This window comes from Mauremys reevesii, linkage group 3 (assembly GCF_016161935.1).
Source record: "Mauremys reevesii isolate NIE-2019 linkage group 3, ASM1616193v1, whole genome shotgun sequence".
NCBI classification, from domain to species: domain Eukaryota; kingdom Metazoa; phylum Chordata; order Testudines; family Geoemydidae; genus Mauremys; species Mauremys reevesii.
Window position 1 is genome coordinate 1,407,361 of NC_052625.1, and position 26,368 is coordinate 1,433,728.

The 26,368-nt window shown below is 48.6% G+C and overlaps 2 protein-coding genes across 5 annotated transcripts in view; one reads left to right on the forward strand and one right to left on the reverse strand.

Moving 5' to 3' along the window:
* ABHD12 (abhydrolase domain containing 12, lysophospholipase) overlaps nucleotides 1-17,776 on the forward strand; it is a 52,609-nt gene extending 34,833 nt beyond the window's left edge. Inside the window, exons 7-13 of the mRNA XM_039530351.1 lie at nucleotides 1,574-1,703; nucleotides 5,013-5,050; nucleotides 5,793-5,872; nucleotides 7,435-7,517; nucleotides 9,293-9,371; nucleotides 10,881-11,008; nucleotides 15,576-17,776. Coding sequence (XP_039386285.1) covers nucleotides 1,574-1,703; nucleotides 5,013-5,050; nucleotides 5,793-5,872; nucleotides 7,435-7,517; nucleotides 9,293-9,371; nucleotides 10,881-11,008; nucleotides 15,576-15,615 — 578 coding nt within the window. The 3' untranslated portion in view covers nucleotides 15,616-17,776. The remainder of the gene's footprint in view (nucleotides 1-1,573; nucleotides 1,704-5,012; nucleotides 5,051-5,792; nucleotides 5,873-7,434; nucleotides 7,518-9,292; nucleotides 9,372-10,880; nucleotides 11,009-15,575) is intronic.
* Nucleotides 17,777-17,823: 47 nt separating this feature from the next.
* PYGB (glycogen phosphorylase B) overlaps nucleotides 17,824-26,368 on the reverse strand; it is a 40,505-nt gene continuing 31,960 nt past the window's right edge. The window contains exons 17-21 of one of the 4 annotated variants that reach the window (XM_039530343.1): nucleotides 25,209-25,416; nucleotides 24,446-24,580; nucleotides 23,086-23,152; nucleotides 22,023-22,215; nucleotides 17,824-18,145 (exon numbers count right to left, since the gene is read on the reverse strand). In XM_039530343.1, the coding sequence (XP_039386277.1) occupies nucleotides 22,063-22,215; nucleotides 23,086-23,152; nucleotides 24,446-24,580; nucleotides 25,209-25,416 (563 nt within the window). In that variant the 3' untranslated portion in view covers nucleotides 17,824-18,145; nucleotides 22,023-22,062. Of the gene's footprint in view, nucleotides 18,146-19,026; nucleotides 22,216-23,085; nucleotides 23,153-24,445; nucleotides 24,581-25,208; nucleotides 25,417-26,368 lie in introns of those variants that run through there. The other 3 variants (XM_039530342.1, XM_039530341.1, XM_039530344.1) reach the window with 3 other exon arrangements.

A 26,368-nucleotide genomic window follows, 5' to 3' on the forward strand; every position in this document is an offset into this window, starting at 1 on the left:
CAACAAGTGAATGTCTGGAGCTCTGCTCAGCAAAATGTCCATTACATCTACTGTTAGTAATGCAGGGAAGTCCATACAATTTCCACTGCTAACAAGTGGTGCAGGGTATAGTCTGGTTTAGCTCAGGACTCTTTTTTTCCTAAATCACACAAACTGAATGTTATCTTTTCTCCAGGCTTGATCTAGTAACATGTTGCTGCCCTTTCAGAGCATTTCATACTGGCTGTTCAAGGGGAAAAGTCTTAAATGTAAATTATTTCCAAAAGCTCATAAAATTCCTTGTCATAGTCTTTTAATTTTAACTCGCAAAAGAACCAAGTGAACATCTTAGACTGGGTTGGTGTATAATCCTACATTAGCTTGTTGAGGGATGCTTATGGATTTGACCCAAGCCATATTTATAAATATGCTACTTACAGTCGGCCATGGATTATACTGATTTTCTGATCTATGAACCAATATCAAACACCTGTTGAGTAACAACCTCTTGTAGCTCAGCAGCAACGCTGTTGGACAAGGTCTCATCAGAATCTACTGCACAGCTTGTACCCCCCTCTTGGATGCTTGATCTCTAAAATGTTTTGAAATTTTGTTCCTTACTCTTGCTGATGTGTTTTACCTCTGTATTTGGCACTGGTGTGACTGCTGCTGCAATACTGTGTCCAGTTCTGGTGCCCACAATTTGAGAAGGATGTTGATGAATAGGAGAGAGTCCATAGAAAAGCCAGGAGAATGATTAAAGGATTAGAAATCATGCTTTATAGTAATGGACTCAAGGAGCTCAATTTATTTAGCTTAACAAAGAGACGGTTAAGGGATGACTTAATCACAGTCTATAAGTATCTAAATAGGAAACAAATATTGAATAATGGTCTCGTCAATCTAGCAGAGAAAGGTCTAACATGATTCAATGGCTGGAAGTTGAAGCTAGACAAATTGAGTGGAAATGAGGCATACATTTTTAATGGTGAGAGTGAATTAATCATTGGAACAACTTACCAGGGGTCCTGGTGGATTCTCCATCACTGACCATTGTAAAATCAAGATTGGATGTTTTTCTAAAAGCTCTGCTCTGGGAATTATTTTGATGAAGTTCTCTGGGCTGTTAGACAGGAGGTCAGACTAGATGACCACAGTGGTCCCTTCTGGCCTTGGAATCTGAATCTGAGGAGAGGCATTTAAGACCTGAAAGTGGCCGTTCTGCATGCAAGAACTGACCTATAGTGGAACCAGAAATGCAGGATACTGGAACATTAGCTTCCAACAGGAGCACCAACTCTTGCTTTCATTGTTTACCAAACCCACAATCTGCTTGGCAACTGGCAGTAGCCAAGTTCTAACAGTAGAAGCTTGACTGAGGCTTTAAGCAAGATACACTGAAACACTGTGCTGTGCCAGTCTTTGTGTTTCATTCCAGCTTTATTTTGGTGTGCAGGTACAATACAGCAAGCAGGAATATTCTCATGTTTCAGATGCCTTCACAGTTGTGGGCATGCAGCTTGGTGATGAAGGCATAAGAAATGCCTTATTTTGCTGGATGGCTTAGGTGTGACTTAAAATGTTTGTGTTTCAGGGTGGGGAGATTCTGTGGGCACTCCCTCAGAGAGAGGAATGACCTATGATGCACTTCACGTTTTTGACTGGATAAAAGCAAGAAGTGGAGACAATCCTGTCTATATATGGGGGCACTCCTTAGGCACAGGGTAAGCCTCCAATTCAGATGGCAGCTCTCTAGAATAATCAAAGTAGGTCTATGTTGATCTTTGACAAATGTAGTGCCATTTATAGATAGTAGCTATAATCCATTCTGGTTCGTGTCTGTATCTGAATTTAATCGCTGCAAAGTAGTTTCTTTTTTACTCTTTTTAATTTAGGAAATAGGATAGTGAATAGAACGTGTATCCTAGAATTCCAGAGCACTGGATTGGAAATTAGAAGGCAGTAAGATCAGCATTGCATCATGTAATGAGAGAAATAATGGGCAGATTGTGGGGAAAAATCATCACTGGTGTAAGCAGGCACAGTTCCCTGGATAACCGTGAAGTTGCACCCATTTATACCAGCGTGTTGAGTGTTTTTTTTTTTTTTTAAGCCATACCCCTTGGATTCCATCCTATACACTCTTGAAAGGGTAAAATTTTGTTTAGCTAGAAAATATTTCTCAGACTAACTTACTGCACATATGCATGATTTACAGATCAGCACTGGGGCAATTAAGCCGTTAAAATGGTGATTTCACTTGTAGAAATGAAGTATGAAAAATTCTTTAAAAGCTAGAAGCAGCAGCAAAACTGGAAGCATTGCCTTAATTGGCAGGATGCTGATTGTGAAGTAGTTTAAGACAAGGTCTGGCTATTGATTCATAGTAAATAGTTTTGGAACCACTGACTTAAGGCAACCAAATCAACTGCTTTTTGTCGTCTTTTGCGACCACCATTGCATATACGCATCCTCCACCCCAGCGCCGGGACACTAACTCTGATCTGCAGGCAGGGGAGACCCCCTCAGGGAGAGGAGGGGGAGTTGGAGAGTGAGCCTGCCTTGCACTCACCCCTCAGCATGGCTCCTGTCGCACAGGCTGGCCCACTGAGGTTTGGTGTGGCTGCTCGCCTGTCATGGGAAGGCCAGGCCAAACCTGAGTGGTGCTGCGACCGTGTGTGCCAGACCATGATGCCTTTACCAGGGAACCGGACCCAGCCCCGCAGGACAGGAGCCACTTCTAAGGGGTGAATGTGGGGCCGGCTCATTCTCGTACACCCTCTCATGAGAGCAGGGCTGGGAGAAGTGTGTGTGCGCCTAGGTCAAGGCTCAGTGATGGGTTAATCTGGCCCTGGACATGACAACCCTTCCTGTAACCCACTTGTGGGTCAGGACCCACCATTTGGGAAACACTGTATTAAGCTGCCTGCAAATTTAACGTGTGGCACTTCAGAACTAAGTGAATTTCTGGAGAGAGCTGACTTTTGTTAATAACATTGCAGAGCTCTTCCCAGAATTGAAAGGAGGAATTACCCGACAGGAATGGGTACATTGTCAGGTTTGTGTTCCCAGATCTGTCACCATTGTAGACATTGGACTATCATAGTGTGTAGTTTGATAGAAAAAGCCTGCAATGGAAGTACCGGGATATTTTATATTTGCAAGAGAGAATAAATGTCTGGTCTTAAGAGGGGGAGCGGGAGGGAATTTTTTTCAAAACACCCTGCCAGAACCCTGCCCATACAGTAAAAAGCAGTTGTCACTTCAGATATTTCTGTGTCTCTCTCCTGTCTGAAAATGTGCTGCCTTGAATTAATAACCAGCTGTATTTTTATAAATGATTGGCGCACTCAGATTGCCACAGATTCTGAATTGCTGAAATGCCTGCTGCTGCACAAATCATGTGGGTACCAGTGAAGTGTGAATATTAAATAGTAAGCGTTTATTGATCTGAAATTTGTAAGCTTCCATCTTCTCTCCCTCCACTCACCCCACAGTCCTCCCTTAGGGCCTTATCTGCACTGCTGAAAAAGGTGTGTGGTTTACCTTGCGATAACTAATATGCATGAGCTGTCCCATGACAAACACACAATGAAGATTATGAGGTAAACTAGGTAAGATCAGGCCTAGTGCTTTTATAGCAGTGAAGACCAGGCCTAAGGTCTCAACTTGCCTGGTGAGCTGACATTTGCATGCTCTTGAGCTGTGCATCCCAGAGCAGTTACCTATTCCAGAGTGTGTGTGTGTCACTGGAGCTCAGTGGTAATGGGAGCCAGCAGAGAGACTGGTGACCTCAGCGCAGGAGAGTTTGTGGGCAGTAAGAGGCTGGAGAGCCTGTGGAAGCAGAACCTTTGAGGAGCAATGTGTGAAAAGAGGGGCATGGGGTCTACTGAAGGTTTCAGTGAGGGAATCCTGGTCGTGCTAGGAGAGCGTGTGGAGCATGACTAAGGCTATGATTTAGTCATGGGTAGTTTTAGTAAAAATCCCAGACAAGTCATGGAAAATAACCAAAAAATCACAGCCAGTGACCTGCCGTGACTTTTTTACCAAAAATACCCTAACTAAATCTTAGGTGCTGGGGTGGGGTAGGGGTATACTCGCTCCAGTGGACGCTGTTACTCCTGGTTGAGGGGTGGCCCAGGGCTCCGCCACTGCTGCTCCCGGACAGCTCCCAGGACCAGTGTGACTGGCCCTAGGGCCATCCCAGCTGCTCAGGCAGTCTTGAGATCAGCCACACCAGCCGCTGCAGCTGCGGAAGTCACAGAGGTCCCAGAAAGCTACAGAATCCGTGACCTCCGTGAAAGACTCAAAGCCTTAAGCATGAGGAACTAGGGAGGGCAGATTCTATGGCCTTGGCTACACTGGCGCTTTACAGCGCTGCAACTTTCTCGCTCGGGGTGTGAAAAAACACCCCCCTGAGCGCAGCAAGTTACAGTGCTGCAAAGCGCCAGTGTAAACACAGCCCTGTAAGCTAATCCCCACGGGGAGGTGGAGTACCTGCAGCGGTGGGAAAGCTCTCTCCCAGCGCTGGCGCTGCGACCACACTCACATTTCAAAGCGCTGCCGCGGGAGTGCTCCCGCGGCAGCGCTGTACGGCTGCAAGTGTAGCCATACCCTCAATCTGAACCTAAGAAAAATCTTTCATCTTATTAAATGTGACTCATCTCTCAGCTGTCTCTATGTCCAAGGAAATGGAATTTCGCTGAATAGCAGCTCCTTTAATCTCCAGTCATATAAAACAGAGCAGTAGGGAAGAGGAGGAAGTATTTTGAGGTGTTCTTTAAGCCCTCTGAAAGGCTGTCCAGTATCTGAGTGTTCAAAATTACTGCAAAACATCAGTCAATTGAGCCACTCACTGTCTGTTGCCTACACTTCCAACCCTGACACTGGCTTGAAGTGCAGCTGTCTTGAGATCAGTCTCAGAGCTGGATCTTCCAAGTGACAGTATGTTATGCTTTGAGTTGCTGCGGTTCTTTAGCAGTGAGTGATGAAAACACTTGATTTAACACAAAATGTATTTTTTTTTCTTTTAGAGTTGCAACAAATTTAGTGAGGCGTCTTTGTGAAAGAGGTAAGGCTAATGAGACAGGGGCACTCGCTGTGTGGCACAAGTTGCACTTATGGCCCTAGCTGCTGCTTGATTACCTTGGTCTGACTTTACTGCAAACGTAATTGTATCTTATGCTTTTGTATAATATACTCTTATTTGGAACATAATTCCCCAAAATGTATCTTTTAGTATTATGTAAGCCTTTCCCAATGCAAACCATGGCATCCCTCAGTGTGAGCTTTGGCACGCTACTTCGATGGTGGTATTACCAAAAATTATTTAAATTTATTCAGAACTTTCACTGTCTTATGGCTAGTTGGAGTATTTTACCTTTTGGTTTGGCAGCTTTCGTAAGGGTTGAATTACCTTAGACACCCCTTCTATGCCATTCCAAGAATGCAGCTGTAGAGCTTTCCCGTATTCATCACAGCTCTTTAAAATGGCTGCATGAACTTGACCGTGACCTCGGTATGCACATTTGTGCTGCACAGTTTCCCAGCCATAACTCAGTGGTTCAAGGGAGGATCTGAGGCACATGTAATTATTTTAGACACCTTTTCAGCCGTTAGGAAATGGGTAACTCATGTCACTCCATCTGAGAGGAGAATATTGTCTCACTTTGCGCATTTACCCTGTCGTGTAGCGTCTCTAGCATATAAAGATTGCCCCGCTGTGGCGCCACTTCTGGTCTATTTGCTCTGCTTTGTCTTAACTCACCTGAGTTTAGTGCTTTAATGGGCTGTGCTATGTGCTCCTGTTTCAGAAACTCCTCCAGATGCCCTCATACTGGAATCACCATTTACTAATATACGCGAAGAAGCAAAAAGCCATCCGTTTTCAGTGGCAAGTACAGACTTCGGTTTTTATTACCTCGTATTTAGTCACAAACACTAACACATTTACAAATTCCTCATGGGCAGTACTAGCACCCCTGAGTGAGTTCTGTAAGCCCCTAGCGACTGGTAGTGTGTGTTGTTGTAGGGCACGAAATGCCTTTGTAGCAATGCACCTTACAAATGAAATAAAGTATAATTAACAACCATATTTGGAGTCTGATGCAAGAAAAGGAAAATTGGGAATGAAAAGTAATAAAGCCAGGGGTGAGAAATACAGACCAATTTGGCTATGTCCGTGGGGAGAGTGTTCCCCACCACAGGGTTCACCAGTGCAAAGGCATAGTCCCCTGCTGACGAAAGGCATGACTGGCACGCTCTCTCAGTGAGTGCAGATACCGCTCCGAGGAGGCTCGAAGGAGCATCAAATACAGCCCGGGTATACTCCATTTAGGGCTTTTAAAGCAGTGCTATTCCATTTCATAGCCAACCAGTGCAGTTCTGAGCCGGCTGAATGTGGTGGAGAAGCTGGACCAAGAAGTTAAAATGGCGAGTGCACTTCTGCCTGAGGCATGGAGCTGTGTACACGCACATGTACACGCAGATCCAGCTGGCCTCTGCACATTAGCGGTGTTATACTCCTAAGTCAGGAGTGCACAAAGGAGCATGCACATTTAGGTGTACAGCTGTCTGAAGGTTGGGCTAAAATAATTACCAATCCTCATGGCCACAAGGCCATGTGTAGCTGTTACAAGTACATCCCAGGACCAGACCTGCCCAGGGAGTGCAACTGGAAACACTTCACCCACTGTGCAGCCATGTGGTTTCCATGGGAACAGCAGGGCTGAAAGCTTTGCCACAACTCATAACCTGGCTACTTGCCAGTGACTCTCCCGTGTAGGCCAGGTACCTGACAGCTGGGTGAACCTCCTTATGGTCAATCTCTTCCTAGCAGCCAGACTTCTCTTTTCCCAGGGTTGATGGTGAAGTTGCTCTGACACCCAACAAAGGTGACCAACACTCAAATAAGCAAACCCGCAGGCCATGTCAATGTGGGGGGAGGGATAGCTGAGTGATTTGAACATCGGGCTGCTAAACCCAGGGTTGTGAGTTCAATCCTTGAGGGGGCCACTTAAGGATCTGGGGCAAAAATCCGTCTGGGGATTGGTCCTGCTTTGAGCAGGGGATTGGACTAGATACCTCCTGAGGTCCCTTCCAACCCTGAGATTCTATGATTCTAATGTGGCCAGGCCTGTGGCAGCTCTTGTGACATTCTGGGTAAAACAGCAGCAGATTGGTATCCAAGAGGACTCAAGCAGTAATGCTGATGTTAGCTTGGAGAATTTGGCGATTAAATAATCCATGACTGTGCACTAGTAGCCAAAACAATGACAAACAGTGAAGTGTCTCTGCAGCGGTACCTGTGAGTTTGGCTGCATATACTCCAATGACCAATGTGATATCTGGTAGTGTATAATACTCTCTTATTCCGGGTGGGAATGTTCCCTGCAGGAGTCTTTCCTGCTGTTCAGTGGAATATGTATATTCATATACTTACAATTTTTTCTTCAGATATATAGATACTTCCCTGGATTTGACTGGTTCTTCCTTGACACTATCACAATGAGTGGAATTAAATTTGCAAATGATGAGAAGTAAGTAATGACTGAGCCCTCTCAGTGATATACTCATAGGTGAGACTGACTAGAATAAAGCCAACACCATGGGAATGTATGCCAAATTGCAATCTCTTCTTTTTTTTGCTGAAGCATTTAGAACTTGCTTAAGGAGGTTTCAACAGCTCTAACTGGCCTTGGGTGCGACATAGGTGTATAAAAGTGTGGGTGTCTGGCTCCTTCTCAGGAATCTTCAACACACAACTATCAGTATCATTTTTCTTGGTTGCTTTTTCATTTTTTAATGCAGTTAATCATATTCTAGGTGCTGTTCAAACCAACAGTTTCTCCCTTGCACAGAAAATAGCCTATCTGACTAGCTAGTTAAAGGGAGTGCATAAAAGTGATAGACTCTCTATGGGTGTCTATAAATACGACTTTTTTTGTTATTGGTTTCTTACAAACTTCTCTATTTAATACGTTGAATAGAACTATCCTATTCAGAGAGTTAGATAGTTGGAAATTTGGCTGTTATAAACTGGCATGATCCAGGCTTTCTCTAATCATACTTTCCACTTTTATAGAGTCTGCCATCAAAGAATCTAAGCACTTTACAAACCTCAATGAATTAAATCTCTCAACACCTCAGTAGAAAATAATGCTGATCTACAGAGAGGTTAGGTGACTTGCCCAAGGTCACACAAGAAATCTGTGGCATAGCATAAATAGAATCCAAGTCCTCTGTCTTAGCCAGTAGACCAGTGTTTCTCAAACTGGGGTGCGTGGACCCCTGGGCGTCCATGAGGGTATTCAAGAGGATCTGCTGGACCTGCTAATCAACTCCTCCCCTTCCCTCCCAGGGCCTCTGATATGCTGGGAGTGGGGGGCGGGGCCTGGGGCTGAGTGGGGGACTTGAGGGTCCATGAACAAATTTAAATCAAAATGGGGGTCCTCGGGTTGCTAAAGTTTGAGAACCGCTGCACTAGACTGTTCTTCCCCTTTCTTTGTAATAAGAGCACAGTAATTTCTTTTATAATCATAAAAAAGAAATCTACTATCTTATTGACCTTACCGTGGGGTGATGAGCTCCCCAGCAAACAGATTCTCCCATGGTCTTATTAATCATTTTTTCTTAGATCATATTAATTGGTGTTTTGAACAAAATCAGAAATGTGGTTAATTATGTGTAGAAATTGTTTGTAACTATAGCTTCCCTGGAAATCCCACCAAATATAATTACAAAACTTGTTGGTCATAAAGCTCTCTTATGACCCCTAATAAACACTTTCCGATTAGTGTGTAGTGGAATAGTTAGTTGTTTTGTTACAGTGGGCTCACTCTTTATTGTTTTAAAAATAAACTCTGTAGCAATCCACTGTGCTATATTTACTTTTGCCAACTTTGCAGAATATGAATGGGACTCTTATTTGTTAGTGGTGTTTGTTCGAGAAGAGGAACAATAAGCCAAAGATAATTGGCTCCATTTGCATTTGAAGGGACAAGTGTTGAATTTGATGAAGCTAGTAGTTTTGATTATTGTGACTGTAGCTTAGCTTAATGATGCTAAAATTGTTTTTCAAAGGGCAAGGATAGGTGGGAATTGTTGGCTTCTCTATCTTAATTATTTCTCACTTCTAAAACAGTCTACAGTAAAGAACTGCTTGTCTATAGAAAGGCAAAATATTACTCAGAAATGACAAGTATTCAGAAAGCATCTTTTTTTCAAAAATGTAACCAGAATGTACAGAGTGATTAAGCATAGAACTTTACTTGATTATTTTTATTCCTAGTGACAATTGTAATCCTTTTTGCAGTGTAAAATACATTTCCTGCTCGCTGCTTATTCTTCATGCTGAAGATGATCCTGTTGTACCATTTCATCTTGGAAAGAAGGTGTGTTTCTTCAGCTATCCTAACAGATCTGCTTCAAGTTGCCCATTTGATAGGAGGGAATAGTGTGTCTTAAACAACCACCCACACAAATGATGCCATTCTGTTCAGAAAAAGGTAGCAATATGATGTTAAGAACTAGCAGCTTTAGTAATGACAGAGGTGCATAAAGTGAGTGGTGCTGAAGGGATAAGATGTTGGGTGGCAAATCTTATCTATATATTGAAACAAACCCTCCAAATATCTGGTACTTGCTAAGGGAAAGGGGTGTGAAGAATTTATCAGCCTGCCAAAAAAAAATGTTTTTGTGGGAGGAGTTAGGGGAAAAGCGTTACTGTTCTACTAACCCAAGAATGGGATTGAGAGAGAATGAGCACAGATGGACAGAATACCCCTTAGCTTCCTGGATGCAAGGGTTCAAACACTAGTAAATACATTCATTTTAAATAGTTGTTTTAACCAAGCTATGCCAGGCAGATTTTACCTAATTAGAAACTTAATTGCAACAGTTCTTTACCAACCTACTGCTCAATTAGTTAGCTGAAGGCAGAGGAACTTTGATCTCTGGTTATAATTAATCCCATTGCCCAATGTGGTTTGGGATTTGTTTGTGTGTGCACCGTTATGGTGTTTGAATTCATACTGGGGCCTGAGCTGCAATCTGCCAGCTCATCTCATTCAGGACTTTAGGCTGATTTCAGCGAAGTTAGTTCTGTAATAGCTCTCCTACAAAAGCTCAGTTTTGTCCAACTGAATCTACTGACTGTCCTTTGTAAGCAGAATTGTGCTGGGAAAGTTACTGCATTGTCCATTAGATGGGGAGGTGGGGGGGATGATTGGGTAAAAGGAGATCTCTGAGAATGGAGACGCAAAGTGAGAACCGCAGAGTTACGAACACTTCGGGAACGTTCATAGCTCTGAACGAAATGGTCTGGTGGTTCTTTCAGAAGTTTACAACTGAACATTGACTTAGTACAGTTTTGAAACTTCACTATGCAGAAGAAAACTGCTGCTTTTAACCACTTCATTTAAAGGAAACAAGCACAGAAAGAATTTCCTTACCTTGTCAAATCTTTTTTTAATTTATTGTTTCAGCAGTTTGTTTAACACAGAACTGTACTGTATTTGTTTGCGGGTTTGGGGTTTTTTTGGTCTCTGCTGCTTCCTGATTGCATACTTCCGCTTTCAAATGAAGTGTGTGGTTGCCTGGTCAACTCGTAACTCTGAGATTCTCTGCATTGCAAAATATGTGGTGGATACATATCCCTTTGTGCATCTCTGTCACCCCCCACTTCTTAATGGGTGCTGTATTAACCTTTTACTTCCACCAAAATGCCCCCTCTGCTCCCGTCCATGTGTGTGGGGGTGTACACCAACTTACTATGTATCTTAATCAAATAAAGCCCATTGTATCAATAAAGCAAGTATACTTTTGGCCGGCTAGCATTGCAGCACAATTTTGAAAAGCTGTCATTTGTACCTCACTTTTTTTTTTTTGTGTCCTTTCTACAGCTTTATAACATTGCTGCACCATCTCGGAGTTTCCGTGACTACAAAGTACAGTTTGTTCCATTTCACAGAGACCTCGGCTACAGGCATAAGTACATATACAGGAGTCCAGAGCTACCTCGAATACTGCGGTAATGAACAGGATCATGTTAAATGTATTAAATCGGCATCATTACTGAAGTGTCACAGTGAGTAGGGAACAGATGGATAAAGCTTGTTAGATCCAGGCTGCTCTGAGTTGACTTGCAATATGGAACCTGTTCTAGCTATAGACAGTCTGCGGTCGATATTTGCTGGGATCCATGTTTAGTTTTGCCCACCACACAAATTTCTTTGTGAGTATAAATGAATCCAAACACACCGAATGCTAGAAACCTTTATAATAATACTTGGCATTTACTAATTTTCATCTTCAAAGTAATATGTAAATATTCCTCATAACCTTGGCTATGTTCCCAAAATATAGACTCCAAAAATCAACTTGCCAGTCTGTGGGTGTATCACTGATAGCTACACATACAATACACAGTTATGTGAGGAGATGGAGAACTTGTATTGCTCTCATTATGCATTGGGGGAACGGAGTCAGAGCTGTGAAGTGACTGGCTGTCAGTGTATGAACCTGGTTTAGAAGTCAGGAGTTCATGATTCCCACTCCTGCACTCAGCCCACAAGCCACCTCTGTCCCAGACCCTTCCTGTAGGGCCTCCAAGGGCTTGTCTACACTTACCGGAGGAGCCACACTGCGGCGCTCGATCCGTCGGCGGTCGATTTAGCAGGAAGACCTGCTAAATCGACCGCCGATCACTTTCCTGTACTCCACCGGATCGAGAGGAGTAAGGGGAGTTGACGGGAGAGCATCTCCCGTCACATAGTGTGGGCTCCGCGGTAAGTAGATCTAAGCTACGTCAATTTGACTTAACACTATTCATGTAACTCAAATTGCGTAGCTTAGATCGACTTTTCCCTTTAGTGTAGACGAGGCCCAAGGCAGATTTTTCAAAGCTGGGCATCTAAAGGTAGGCACCTAAATCCATAGAGTCCCCTGCACAATGGCCTGACTTTGAGGTTTTGAACACCCCCCACGCCTGTTGACTTTAATGGAGCCGCAGGTGGCCAGTACCTTGGAAAATCAGACCACTCCTTTGGGTGCCTGCATTTAGACCCCAAGTTCAAAGGTTTTCGCTTGCGTCTATTTGTGGATGAGACTAAGGTCTAAACTCTGTCTCCCCTGCACAGACACTTGATGGGGAGGGCTGGTCACCCTCCCCCACCCTTCCCAGGTCACCTCTGGGTTCAGCCCACCATAATGTGGCTGCAGGTGCTCCGGCAGGGCTGTTTGTGCTGCTAGCTGCAGATGACATAACACTGGTAAATCATTGTCTTGGGTTTAGGCTGCATATATGCAACATAAACCACTATGGACAAGCTTGCAGTAGCTGTAGTTCTTCTTCTTCTTCGAGTGATTGTGCATATGCATCCACTGTAGGTGTTTGTGCCCTCCAGTGCACGGTTGTCGGAGAGTTTTTCCCTTAGCAGTACCCATTGGGGCAGCAGGAGTGCCCCCTGCTGCCTCGCTCACCACGCACAGGCATAAAGGGCCGAGCCACCTGACACTCCTAAGTTCCTTCCTACCCTCTGTGATGGTTGTTGAGGGCTCCCTGTCCTTGCTCCTGCAAGTCTGTAGTCAAATCCTGTATCTAGTACCTGTCTAGTCAGTGTAGTGTATTGGTGAGTTACCTGATTGAAGGAGTTTTGGTGTTTGTGTGGCTCTGGTACTGGGTCTCGGTCCCGGACCCGGCACTGGAGATATGCCACGCTTTCCAGGTTTCAAGCCCTGCCACTCTTACGGTGAGGCAATGCCCAGTAGTGATCCTCACCCCAGCTGCCTTAAGTGCTTGGGGGAGGCTTGTGAGCGATAAATGTGTCATTTGTAAGGGTTTTAAACCTTGTTCTAAACAAGACAGGACAGCCACGTTCAAATATCTGCTGCTGGAATTGGTGCTGCCTCCTCCATCTGAGCCATCTGCCTTGGTCTGGGTACCGAGCATCAGTATGTACCTCTGGTGGCACTGTTACCAAGAGGCAGATCGGTGTCACCGGTACCGAAGAAGAGACATTGGAAATCAGCCTCGGTACCAGACTGGTGAAAGAGGTGAAGAGGTCAAGCTGTTCTAAAGACCCAGGAGGGCGTTGAGAGAGGAAGCACTCTGCAGAGCACAGCTCTAAACAGGGGAGTTCACTGACTCCAGAGCCAGTGCAGGGCTGTCAAGACCAGCTCCTGAAGCACCTTTCTTGGTATCGCCTCATGCCCCAGTACCATCTACACCTGAGGTGTTTGAGGCTGCAAGAGAGTTGTTAAACCTCTTGGAGTCACCCAGCACCGGCATCCAAATACTGTCATCAGCATCTTCCCCTCTGCACCAGGCAGTTCCATTGGACTCAGCCAACAGGGTACCAATTAATGTGGTGCTATCTAGGGGGAAGCCACAAATTCTGGCTCCCCTTTCTTCAGAGTCTGAACCTTCCTCACCAGTCCCTTACAGGTGCAGCACCACCTTGCTCACAAGAAGAGGCTTCTGCTTCATCAGACTCTGAAGTGGGCTCCTGTGTGTCCAACCTAGGCGGTCTCGTCATCAGGAGTATGTCAGTTGCCTGCTTTTGTTTCAATCTCAGTACCAGGAAGGGGCTGATACTGATTGCCCGGGTGTGGCCCCGTCAGCACTAGTTTTCACAGTCAGTCTGCCATTCTCACTCCTGATTTACACAGACCTAATTTCACAGACTCGCAGCTGCCTCTTCCATCCTAATCTTCAGGCCCTTCACCTGACAGCCTGGACGCTTCCTGGTTAGCATCGGCAGGGGAGTCCTGTTCTAGAGCAGTGCAGGAGGTGCTACTGAATTGTAGAAAACCATCAACTAGGACAACTTGCCTTGCCAAGTGGAAGAGGTTTTCCATCTGGCCAAGGCATTTCATCCACCCTAGGATACCTGCTTCCAACCCAATAGCCATAAGACTTTAATGAAAGTAGCAGTTCTAGTAGCCACTACATCAGTCAGGAGAGGGGGGGAGTTGAGGGCACTAGTATCAGAACCTCCATATGTTTTTTTTTTTATATAGATAAAATCTGCCTTGATCCTCCCCATCCAAGTTTTCTTATGCAAGTGGTCTCCACTTTTTATGTCAGCCAAGCAATTTTCCTACAGATCTTTTCCCTAAATCCTCATGGTAGTAAAGGGGAGGAGAGACTACACACTGTAGACATCAGAAGACTTCAGCCTTTTATCTGGAATGGACTACATATTTCATGTCTTCATTTCAGTTGTTCATTGCATTTGCGGACAGAGTGAGGGGCAGGTGTGTTTCCACACAAAGGATTTTGACATCCGGTTTTATTCACCTGTTACCAGCTGGCTATCATGAATCCGCTGGATAGAGCACTGAGTCCTTCAGGTAGATTCCAAGCAACCTCTGCAGCATTTCTGGTTCACAAGCCATATTAGACATTTGAAAAGCAGCAATCTGGTCATCCTGTCACGTTTGCCCCCCACTACACCCTCTCTCAGCAGTCTAGAGACGAAGCTAAGCTTGGATGAGTGGTCCTCCAGCCCCTGTTCAAATAGACTCCGACCCCATCTCCAGTTGGGACTGCTTGTGGGTCACCTACAATGGAATGGATATGTGCGGTTACTCCAAGAATTAAACAGCGTTACTAACCTGTCCGTGACTGTTGCTCTTTGAGATGTGTTGCACATGTCCATTCACAACCCCTCTCTTTCCCCTCTCTGTCGCAGTCTTGCCCATAGGAAGGAACTTAGGGGAGTCAGAGTGGCTAGGCCCTTTATGCCTGCATGTGGCGAGCAAGGCAACAGTGAATGCTCCTACTCCCCAGTGGGTGCTGTAAGGGGAAAAACTCTGACGCTGTGCAGTAAAGCGCACAGACACCTACAGTGCAATCGACATGTGCAACACAGCTAGAAGAACAACCGTTATGGACAGGTAGGGAACCATTTGTTCAGTGGAAATGCCAATGTGTAGGGCATTTAAGATGTCATCTCTGTTGCCCTGTGCCCAACTCCCTCTTAACTGTTGGGACATTCATAGTCATCCGTGACTATCACATTGGGAAATCAGGCTTCCAGAGCCAAAGACTGAGCTTTACCCTGTAGAACTGTTCATGATATTTTATCAGCAGGTCAGATCATACAAAGGAGGGCAGATGCTCTTCTTGATAAACCTTGGGGGTTCCTGTTTGCTGTAACGGGAGAGCTGTGTGCTCCCTTTGAAGTCAATGCAAAGACTCCCTTTTGGGAATGTCTACGCTGCTCCGTGAAAGTGTGACTGTAGTTCAGCACAGCTTTAATCTAGCTACCACGTGCAACAATAGCACTGAAGTTGTGGTGGCATGGGCTAGCAACCAGCATACAAGCCCTCCCGGAAGCCTGGATACGTAGTCAGGCAGCCAGCCTGTGCTGATGCCCGTGCCACCACATCTACACTGCTGTTGTTACCCGTGCTCTCTAGACTGAAGCTCTCCCAAGTATGCCTACCTGTGCTACAATCACACCTTCGCCAGCAGCATAGCCAGATGCCTTGATTTTAATGAGCTGTGCCTCAGACCTGAGAGGAGTGTGACCTGGTTTTTGGAAAGTGGCAGAGTGGATTTGTCACTGTCCGTTTCTTGTTTTCTTTCGTAGGGAATTCCTGGGAAAATCTGAACATGCACATCACCACTGAAGACTGGCTGCTCGATAGCATTAAGGCTCTTCTTTGTTCTTTTTCTTTGGGTCAGTCTGCCATTCTTTAGCGCCTGGCACTGGCTAAGCCGGGAAATCCTTCATTTGTCCTGATGCATCCATACCCTTGGAAACCCAGACTCCCACATCGGTGTCTAAGACAGGAGGAGGAGAAAGAAATGAAGTTTTAACATGGACAGAAAAACAAACAAACCCATGCTCCAGTGCCAACCCATTCAAAACTTGAGCACAACAAAGACCTACCAATGCAGCATAATAATTAAAAGAACAGAGGTTCCTGGAAAAGACGTATTGGGACAAATGGCACTTCTTCTACGTTTAAAAACGGCCTAACATTTTGGATCACAAATGGACTGTGATTTACCCACAAAATGTTGGCTGTGACCATCTTTAACTATTGCAGCTGTCTTGCTTCAGCTCCAGGGTGTTTCCTTTATAGAAAATATATATTTAGTTCATCATTTTCTCTCAATGGTTCTAATCAGGAAAGTGCTGAAGATCATGGGGAGTAGTGATGCTTTATTGAAATCAGTTAACTTTTAATTTGATGTGTACTGGCAAGACAGACACATTTTGAAATAAAAAAAGATGTTTTTAAAGACCTAAGACACACACATATTGAATGTGATGGGGATGTTGTAACACTTTTCCATTCTCTCCCCCATGTCCTTCTTTCCGAGTATCATTCCTGCTCCATACATGCACACCTCTGGAGTGTTCCTTTCCCCCCTTCCCATATACCTTTGGTAGGAGTACTGGTATCTTAAGTGACTTCAACAGATGGGATTTTATTTTAGAGAAAGTTTTAAAATTTTTGTCTGAGCTTTCCCACTCTCTGAATCATATGGGCCTAGAATATGTAGGAATTTATTTAAACAATAAATGTCTTCCATTCTTCTTTAATTATAAAGAGACACAAGCACTTTCTCGGGGATGAGAGACAGCGATCCTTAAGAAACTTGCGTTTTTTCCTCCTCAAACACTCACATACATGTTTTAGCTCCAGTTGTCAGGCACAAAGGGAGAGGTGAACTTGTCAGTTCCTTAGGCAAAGTAATTCCTGCATAGCTAAAAGCAAGCAGCAGTAGATAGTAATGCAAATAAACTGTGGTTCTGTTTTTTTCTTTACACCCCACACCCTGCTTTCTATGCCTTGGGCAAAGACTCAGCTCTCCTGTTCACACAGAGTACACCTGGTTCATCTGTGGCCTCAGTCCCTCTTTCCTCATAGCAACATGTGCTACCCTGGATGGGTGGCTGGCCAGGGCTGGTTCAGGCCATCCTGGGAGGCTGTAGATTCAGAGGTCCTCGCTCCACTGGAGGCGATGCTCAGTGGAAGCTTCCTCCTTGTACAGCAGGAGGTGATGCACAAGCTGCTCTGTGGTGGAAAGTTGGGCTGCTGGCTGTGCATCCCTTTATCATGACCCTTAGTGAGGCACATCACAGGTGTCCCTGTTCTGCTGTGCCTCCTTCCCTGACTGCTCCCACAAAACAATTCCTGGTTTGGGACACGCACCTCCTCTCCTGCGCCCCCACCCCCACTAGCATGTGGGTGGGAGAATGTCACATACTGGACAATGGGAACTGTAGCTGGAGAACCCGGTAAGCTGGGGCTCTTCAGGGTACTCTAGACGTGTTTGAACTGGCCCTAACAAATCATTCCACATAGTACTCGGTGTAATAGTTTTAGTTCCTAGTGTTCAGAGGTGAACCTTACAGCCTGAAGGGGTCTGTTCCCTTACGCAGTTGTATAAGGCGTAGTGTAACCTGTTCAGCATGCATCCAAGTTATAGCTACAGGCTCATACTAGTTACAAAGCGGACAGGAGATTGTCTGCTGTAGTGTGGTTATACTAAGGTTTTGACCCATAACACTTCTGAGCTAACCGTGACACTTACATTCTGTTTTATGCACTTATTGCACTGACAGGACAGAAACACTATTTGGCTCTTTGCAATTCAGTCACTACATTCCATCTAATGCTGCTGCTGTCATCTGACTCATGTTAAAGTATAAACTTCAATGAAAATGTCAACTCTCTTCCCATGTGACACAGATTAGATTCCAAAGCATGAACCAGTGCAGTTTATTTCAACATACGTTCCAGTTAATTAGGCCAGTACTGTGCATTAAGGTTGAAATGTTTATCTAAAAGTGTGTAGCTTTAATAAAATGATTGACTTCTGAACACTCCATTGACTTGTCTTGTTTTTAATCTTTGAAGAAAGGCGAGCGCTCAGCTTGAGGCAGAATTGAATGCCTGCCTTGGAGTTGGCAAACCTCGGATCCATCAGTGTGAGTTTCCAAGCAAAAACTGTACAGCGAAGCATCTGCGGTACTCTTGGGGTCCCAAACGTGTTCTTTGCTTCTGAAGGTACTCGGTGCTCCTCTGACGATAAATAGTGCTGGAGCTATCAGCATGGGCTATGCCAGCTGTTCTCCATGGGGTGGCGGGAGACACATGGCACACCACCACCTTTTCACAGGCTTGGTGGGCTCAGGTGAGGTTCCTGGTGTATGAACAAAGGGGGAGAAGGGTCATAGGGGGTAAAAGAGGGGCTGTGATGGCTTACGCAACAACCTGTAACTATACAGTGCATGTGCAGCAGAAGTTAATATAACACCCCCTGCGGGCACAGTACTTCCCCACTGAACCTAGTTCCCGTTCTCGCCACGGTTCTGTGGTTCTAGGCCCTGGTAAATGAGTGTGGGGTAGGGATGAGAGGGAGGGTGGCAGCTCCTTCTGCCGGCAGTCTTTGGCCAAAGCCGACAGCATAGACACGAAGGCCAGCGGGACCAAAGTAAGCACTGAGGGGCCTGTGTTGGTGAAGGGGTGAGAACTCTTGGCATTGGCTGTCCGGTGCAGGGGGAGGGGGGCTTTGGGCCTGGTGGGGCTCTGGTCTCCACCTGCCCCGGGGACCCACTGACCACTCTTACTCCTTTGGGTGGATCTGGATCGCTGGTTGCCTGAGTGACTTTCAGCTTTAGCAGCTGCTATCCTGTTTCTTGCCTATTGCTATAGCACATTATTTTTAATACCCTAAGAATGCAGTGGGAAGGAGGCCAGCACCCATTGCCCCTCAGGCCTGCCTCGCAGGTGCTTTGCTGCAGGAGTGGCATGGCTTAATTAACATCCTGCTGAATTCCCAGCCTGCTGGGGGTTGCTGAGCTTGTCACTAGTATGTTCGCATCAGAGCTTGTTAGATCATGTCATTGGCATACTGGAGATGTGGGGAATAGCCAGAAATGGCTTCTGCAAGGTGCCATGATAACGGGGCCGGGGGGGGAAGCAGCATCACAGGTGACTTAATTTGCTGAGCCTAGTCAGTTTCTGAGGTTTATATTGTGAGGCTATCAATACTAGAGACCAAGGATTTGAACACAAACCAGCTGGGCATTATGATTGTTTTAATTAGTTTCCAATGCACAGGTGAGGAACACTGATTCACTACACAGAGTAATATCCATACTTTGTGCCAACACATTGAAACACTGCACTAAATCTATTTGCATGTCCCCTTAGAGGCAGATACAGAAGCAACTGGGCTGCTCAAAGTTCAAAACCTTCCAGGTTCCTGCTCAGTACAAGTTGATTTCCAAGATAGCACCTGTGTTCTGTTGTTACAGTTCAAATATCCCAGTTCATGGAACACAAACTATGAAATGTCAGTAACACATGGACCAATCCAGCAAGTACTCCTCCTCGACCAGATCAATGCAAAACACAATGGACACAGATCAGCAGCTGCATGCCGATGAAGTAGCAGAAGTATTGTTGTATAGTCAAGAAATTTGACAGCGTTTAAAAATCTGGGAGACAAGGTGAGTGAGATAATGCTATACAGAGCTCTGCAGGTCTTCTCCAGCACCTGTTCCCCCAAAAGCTCATGTCTCTCACCCATAGCAGTTGATCCATTAAAAGCCATTATCTCACCCACCATGTCTCCAGAATCCTGGGTCTAACACGGCTGCACCAACACTACAGTTAAAAATTGTTACATGGACTTAAGGGTTGGTCTTTCTGATGATTGAAATAACAGGGCTGTACTTGATTTCAATGCACACGGGAAGCGTCTCCCCTTCCTAGCTGAAAAGTGACAGGCTTAGTCCCGTCCTTTGCTCATGGGCATAGAGACATGATGTAAGTTAACACATCAATGCACACAGCAAAGCCAGGTGAGCCAGGACACCACTTCATTTCAAGTGTGCTGTGGCACATGATATTTCCCAGCAATTCTGTATTTGGCTGTCGGCTCCTGGGCCCAGATCCTCACTCTCAGGCTCCTAGTGTCTGTGCTTTGCCTGACTCCACTTAGGAAATGCACAGGTGGGAGGCTGGGTGAGGACAATGCAATCATCATATCAGACCATTCGGTGCTGAGGGGCTTGTTCTGTGGGAGCTGGGCCTAGGGAGACCATGCAGGAATCTGGCTCTTCCGCTTCTGGGCGCTTCAAGCTCCAGCCACACAGGGGCAGTGACTGAGCCCAGCTGTGGCTGGTAGGCTCGCTGGGGCCCTGGGACGTTAATTCTCAGGCCCTACCAGGGTCCTGCCCTGGGCTGTGGAGGCCCCTGGCCGTAGATCCTGTCTGTACCTTTCCAGGCCTTTTCCCCATCAGACGCCGGGGTGTCACGGTCCCTGTAGCAGGGGCTTTCTGGCTGCCATGGGCTACACAGGCCCGGCCCTGCCCTGTAGCTCTGTGCGCAGACTGAAGGGCTGTGGGGGCAGTGACTTGTCTGCTAGCTGATGGTCCAGCTTTGGGCCGTTTTCCTTGATGGCGGTGGACTGGTCAGTAGCCAATGCTCCAGGGTGGGCGATGGTGCTTCCTGGGGCTCAGTCACGCGGGACACCTTAGCCTGACGGGGGTAGAAAAGGGGATGGAGCAGTTCTGTGTAGGAAGGGGGCAGTGTGGCCAGCACAGTAAATGCAGGGCCCTTTGCCAGAGGGAAACTGACGGTGAGTCTTTGTCCCTGACTGCAGGGCCCACAACTGTACCAACAATAAGAACAGGGGTGTTGGGCTCAGGCTGGCCTGGGAGGGGGGAAGCTCTTCCCCCAGTGCATGGCACAAGGCCATGTGCATGGCCCCCACGCCTCAGAAGCCATCCAGCCCCCTGCTCTCCAACACGCACAGTGTTTACAAGTATTCCTTCAGGCCCCTACAAAGCACAATACAGGCCCAGCTGCGAACTGGCAGCTGCAGGGGGCTTGACCTCACTAACCCAAAATTCTATAGGAAGCGTTTCCGCAGGTTTGCAGTGTCCTGTACATCTCCCTGCTCAGTGTGTAAAGCGGTTCTGCTTTCCCCCATGCTAGATGAGGGCTAATACAATCTCTCATGCCTTCATAACAGCTCTACAAACACCACTTGGAGCGGTTATGGGTCCCTGTCTAAGGCACCATTTTGCACCAAGAGGCACCATATTGAATTGCTGTCCGCAAGCTGCTTTTTAATTCAAATTAGGTGCTGTCTTTAGCGCAACTCAAAACCCCTGGCCCCACTTGGTAAGGAAAGAGGGTGGTTTCAATCGTGGCTGAAGTTCATTAGCTGCCAATTTTCAGCATGAATCTCACACCCCCTGTCCTCCAGCTCACACGGGGCTGCTAGGTGCAGACGCAACCACCAGGTTAGGGCTCAGGTGGGCTCTGAAAGCCCCTGCTGGGCTCACACAGAGTCTGTCAGCTCCCGCTGCAAGTTTCCTGCTTGGCAGTTTAAAAATAAATAAATATAATTTTGTGATAATTCAAACAGGCCAGCTGGCTCGTGGAGTTTAATCCTACTTCAACCAATGCAGCAAAACTAGCCCCCTCGCTAGGGTGGAGTCATTTACCTTTAGCCATAAAATGTTAATAGGGAAAAAGAGGTGTTTTGGCTCCATTCCTGCTTCACCTAACCAGTGTCCCAGCTCTGACCATGGCTGGAAGGTGTAAGAACCTGGGTGAGGCCCCTAGCAGTGACTGGCAGGGTGGGAGACGTGGGCAGGCTCAGACCACGCTGGCAGATCACCTGAGCAGGGTGTTCAGTGATCACCCCCTCTACAGACACTAGAGCAGCCTTTCTACGGAAGGGGAAAACGAGCCTTTCACTAAGTGCTTGGCCTAGCATGGGATGTAGCTGCAGGAAGCCTATGCAGCCATTAGCTCACTCAACACGGTACAGGACATGCAAGTTGGCTAAATGAGTAACACACAGAATAGCTTCAGTTCTAACCAGGTTTCCTGCTCCTTCTGTTTTACTTGTTTTCACACACAAGGCTTTGGCCAACATCTCCCCCTCTGCTCTTATTAAAAGCACCCTCTTCTCCCTGGCAAATGCCCTAGTTTATAGATTCCAGACCCTCAACTGGTGTAAGTTCATCTGTGCAAACCTAGCTGGAAACCAGAAGCACCTTAAGCCTGGATCAACCAGACACACATTTAGTGCCCAGCTTATTCCCTGGGGATGTTAGGTGGGGGGATCTTCACAGCTGATGGCTCCACACCCCAGATTTCTCTGGCATACTCGGTGATCGTCCTGTCACTGGAAAACTTCCCCGAGGAAGCAATGTTCTTGATGACCTTCTTCGTCCACTCTCTTGGCTTCTGTAACAAAGACGAAAAGGCAACATGAAACCTCCTGGGTCACAGCTTCCGGAGTGTGACTTACAACAGAGGAGTGAGCTGCTGCTGGGCCATCCCCTCCCAGTCACTCTATGCTCCCCGTTGGAATAACAGCCCTGTACCGACTACCCCCCTCACTAGCATGGACTGGGGCAGGCAGCTCGTGTTAACTCTCTGCTTTGTGAAAACACAACCCTACCTATTGCTGCTGCAGCAGGATTCCTTACGCAACAGAACCGAGAGCTGGAAAAGCCTGATAGGCCATCTAATCCAGCGCCTGGCCAGTGCAGGGCTGTTCTCGTGTACATTTACTAGCCGCCTGGCCGACAGACTGCTACTATCCAAGGGACGGGGTCTCCACCACGTCACCTGGAGCAGGACAGTGGTTGAGGACAGCTCTGCACTAGAAACTTTTACTGGTACTTTTTGCCACAAGTTGGGCATGGGCGACAGGATGGATCACTTGGTGATTAACTGTTCTGATGGTTCCCTCTGGGGCACCTGGCATTGGCCATTCTCAGAAGACAGGATACTGGGCTGGATGGACCTTTGGTCTGACCCAGTGTGGCCGTTCTTATGTTCTTATGTACAAGTTTTGGTGACATTTCTAGGACAGCAAAAGCCCTAGTGCGGATGTAGTTATATCGGCACAAAAGGACTTGTGCTGGGCTGGCTTATTTCACTTGCTGAACCAGTGTGCGCTAGCCTGCCACACGCTGTCTCTGTACTAGGAGGGTTTGCCACCAGGGCTATGCTGGTTTAGCTTTGCCAGCCAACCCATGAGTGGAGATGAGGCCTTCGCGTTTACTGTCTGACCATCCACCCGTTGGCTGCACCACGGGGTTATCTTACCCTGTACAACTGGTCAACGCGGCCTTGACACTCCATGTAGGCCTGGTAGTCAGCAAACACTTTAAATCTGAAACCAGAGCAGAGGGGAGTGAGATGCTGAACTCAAGCCTGAGGCAGCTGCTCAGATCAGTGTGAACAATTCGAGCAGGAAATGTGCCGCTTGGTTTCTCCAGCGTTAGGGGCTGACGCAGGAAGCCGACACAGCCCTGAGCTGCTGAAGGAGCCTATGCGGCTATCATAGACTGAAGGAAACTGGTGCTGTTTCTTGGCTCTCGTTTCCCCTGTGCGTTCTGGGAGTGGCAGAGAGGTGAATCCCTGGCATTAGGCCAGAGACGATCGCCTGGTACCGGCTCCCCGCTCCCCTGCGGGAGCCCCAGGTCCGTGGGTGGGGGAGGGGGGTACTTGGCTGCAGGCCCAGCGGGGAGGGATTCCGAGGGCAGCATGGCTCAGAGGAGCCGCAGGCTGTGCCATGGGTGCAGGGGCAGAAATGCCGGCCAGGGAGGCAGAGATCCTCCACATCAGCGGCTTTTCCTTTAGAGAATCACTAGGAATCCAGGGCTGACCTCTGCTCTCTTCCAGGGTGGGGGGGACCAGCCCTCCCCCCCCAAAGCCACCCTGGCTGGAAGGAGGAGAAGGAAACTGGCTTGAGATTCATGGCGTTTTACCCTCCCCCAGGCGGCAGTAACCCAGGCACAGGCAGGTGGGGCCCTGGCCAAATGTGGGAAGCAGCCTGGGCCGCAGCACCAGGCTTACAAGTGCCGGGAAGGCCCCGGCTGGGGGATTCCTTCGCCTGGAGTCCACGTTGCTCTCCAGCCTCACGAAGGCGGCTCTTTCTTCCCTGACGTCATTGGGACGTAGGGAACGCTGGGGTGGGGGAGAGCGAGGTCCCGCCCAGGACAGGCCCTTAGCAAGAGGCGACCTGCGTCAGCGCGAGAAGGGGACCAGTGGATGAAACCGACGTGCACTGGGCCCGGCGTTATGCTGGCCATGGCTGCTGGGATTCAAAGGCCAGAGCGTGGGGGCATCGCTCCGGAGCACTGTGAAGTCCAGCCCACTCGGCACCGTGAATGGGGCCCTCATGGGAAGGGGACCGGGGCTTTCATGAAGGGGCAGGTTGGACCTGGTCCCATGTCCTTAACTGGACTCCAGCTTTCATGGCCACCCAGCTACATCTCCCCAGGATGGAGATGGATCAGAGGGTCCTGGAGCTCTGTATTTCAGGCCTCATCCAAAGGCCATTGAGCCCAATGGTGAATCTTCCCATTGGCTTCAATGGACGAGGTCCACCATGAGGAGCATCCAGGATCACAGGGGCTTCCACACCGGATTGGAATGAAGGACCACGTTCACTGGCTCTTACCTGTCGTGGTTCATCAACATATTGACGACATCCCGGAAGCAGCCAGGGTCTTTAGGCGAGAAGAAGCCGCTGCTGAGCTGGTCGATGGCTTGTCGCAGCTCTGGAATGCGCTCGTAGTATTCCCTAGCATTGTACCTACACAGGAGAGACGCGCACGCTGCAGCCGGCTCCGGGCGGGGCGTATCCTCAAGGTGTGCTGGAGCAGGGTTTAGCGGCTGGGGACCTGTCTCCGTTCACGCGTCCAGGCTTCCTCCCGCCGGCAAGGCAGCCACCGCTGCTTCCCAGGAGCGGTCGGGACTGGGGCTCGATCCCCAGTGCTATGTGGCGGTGGGGGAAGTCTCACCCGGCAACCTCTGCTAGTTGCCCCTTGGCATGGCTACGCCACGCAGCAGACGCATGACGGACAGTGCCCGGGACCAGGCCCCAGTGCCCCTCCCACCCCCTGCCAGGGCCAGAATGCCACACGGGCATGAGCGACGCTCCACGAGTCCCTGGCTCTGAATCCAACCAGAGCGACCTGCTACTGGCAGCCATTCCTGCTCCCCTCCTGAACGCTGACTCGGAGCCAGGCCCTGGCTCCTTCCCGCACGCGGCTGCACCTAGGTCGCCCTCTCCCCTTTACACGCAACAGCTCACGGCCTTCCCCCAGCCCCCGCTCTGGCCCCCGGCCGGCTCGCCCTGTAACGCGCGGGGCCATGGGGTATGCGCTAAGGACGCTCGGGCAGGGGGCAGCCTGGGTCTCCTGCGACGCTGTTCTACAAACCCGCGCTTGTCCAGCGCCTCCACGTCCTCCACCCGCATGCCAAAGATGAACAGATTCTCCTCGCCGGCTTCCTCCGCCATCTCCACGTTGGCCCCGTCCATGGTCCCGATGGTGAGGGCGCCGTTCAGCATGAACTTCATGTTCCCCGTGCCCGAGGCCTCGGTGCCGGCCGTGGAGATCTGCTGGGACAGATCGGCCGCGGGAATCACTGCGCGGGGGGGGAAGGAGGCAGTTAACAGGCCGCTGTTCTTCCCCCGCCGGCCCAGCTCTTACAGGGGCCAGCCTGCGGCGGGGAGGCAGGCGTGGCTGGCTGGGTCAGCACCGCGGCTCCTACGCGCCCCGCCCAGCTGCTGGCACGGCAGCTCCTGGGGCCTGCTCAGTCCCCAGCGGCTCCGCTGGCCCCAGGGGCGGACAGAACGCAGGGTGCTCCAGCTCAGGACTTGGGGGCACAGAGTCGCCTCTGCAGCCCAGACCCAGAGCTTCCCGGCCGCAGCCGAGGGGCTGGGCCGTCACCTGCAGTCAGGCTCTCCCAGTCACTCAGCACGTGCCCCCATCCTCACCCCACTCCCAGGAGCCGCTATCACCAGCCAGGAGCGCTGCACCCCCGGGACGTGTCCGCCCCCGGCTGGAGCGCCACTGACAACCCCTCCCTGGAGCAAGCAGCTCTGCCGAGCTCTCTTCCCAACGGGCGCCAGGAAACCAGGATCCAGCCTGGTCCTTCCTCACAAGAGCCTGGGGGAAAGTGCAACTGGAAAATAACGCAGCTGGGGAGCCGAAGGTGAATCCATGGCCGGGCACCCGAGGACGCGGGCAGCCGCCTGCTCTGAGCAACCCCAGCGCCTCCTGCGTCAGAACAGGAGACGCCCGAGCGGCGCTACACATGGGCGCAGGCTCCTGGTTCAGGGCTGCTCGGCCCGAGGGTTGAGGGGGCCGGGACATTCAAACACCCTCCAGGTCAGCCTGCCTGGAACGCAGGGCGAGTGTCCACGACAACGCACAGCCGGAGCTCCACGCCCGTTTGAACGCACAAGGTCTCGGACACGCAGCTCCGGTTCGGCCAGGATGGGGAGCACACAGATATCGCCCTCGGGGCTGCTCTCAGCTGGACCTCACTGCTCACGCGGAGGCACCTCGCCTCCCGCTAACACAAACAGACACAT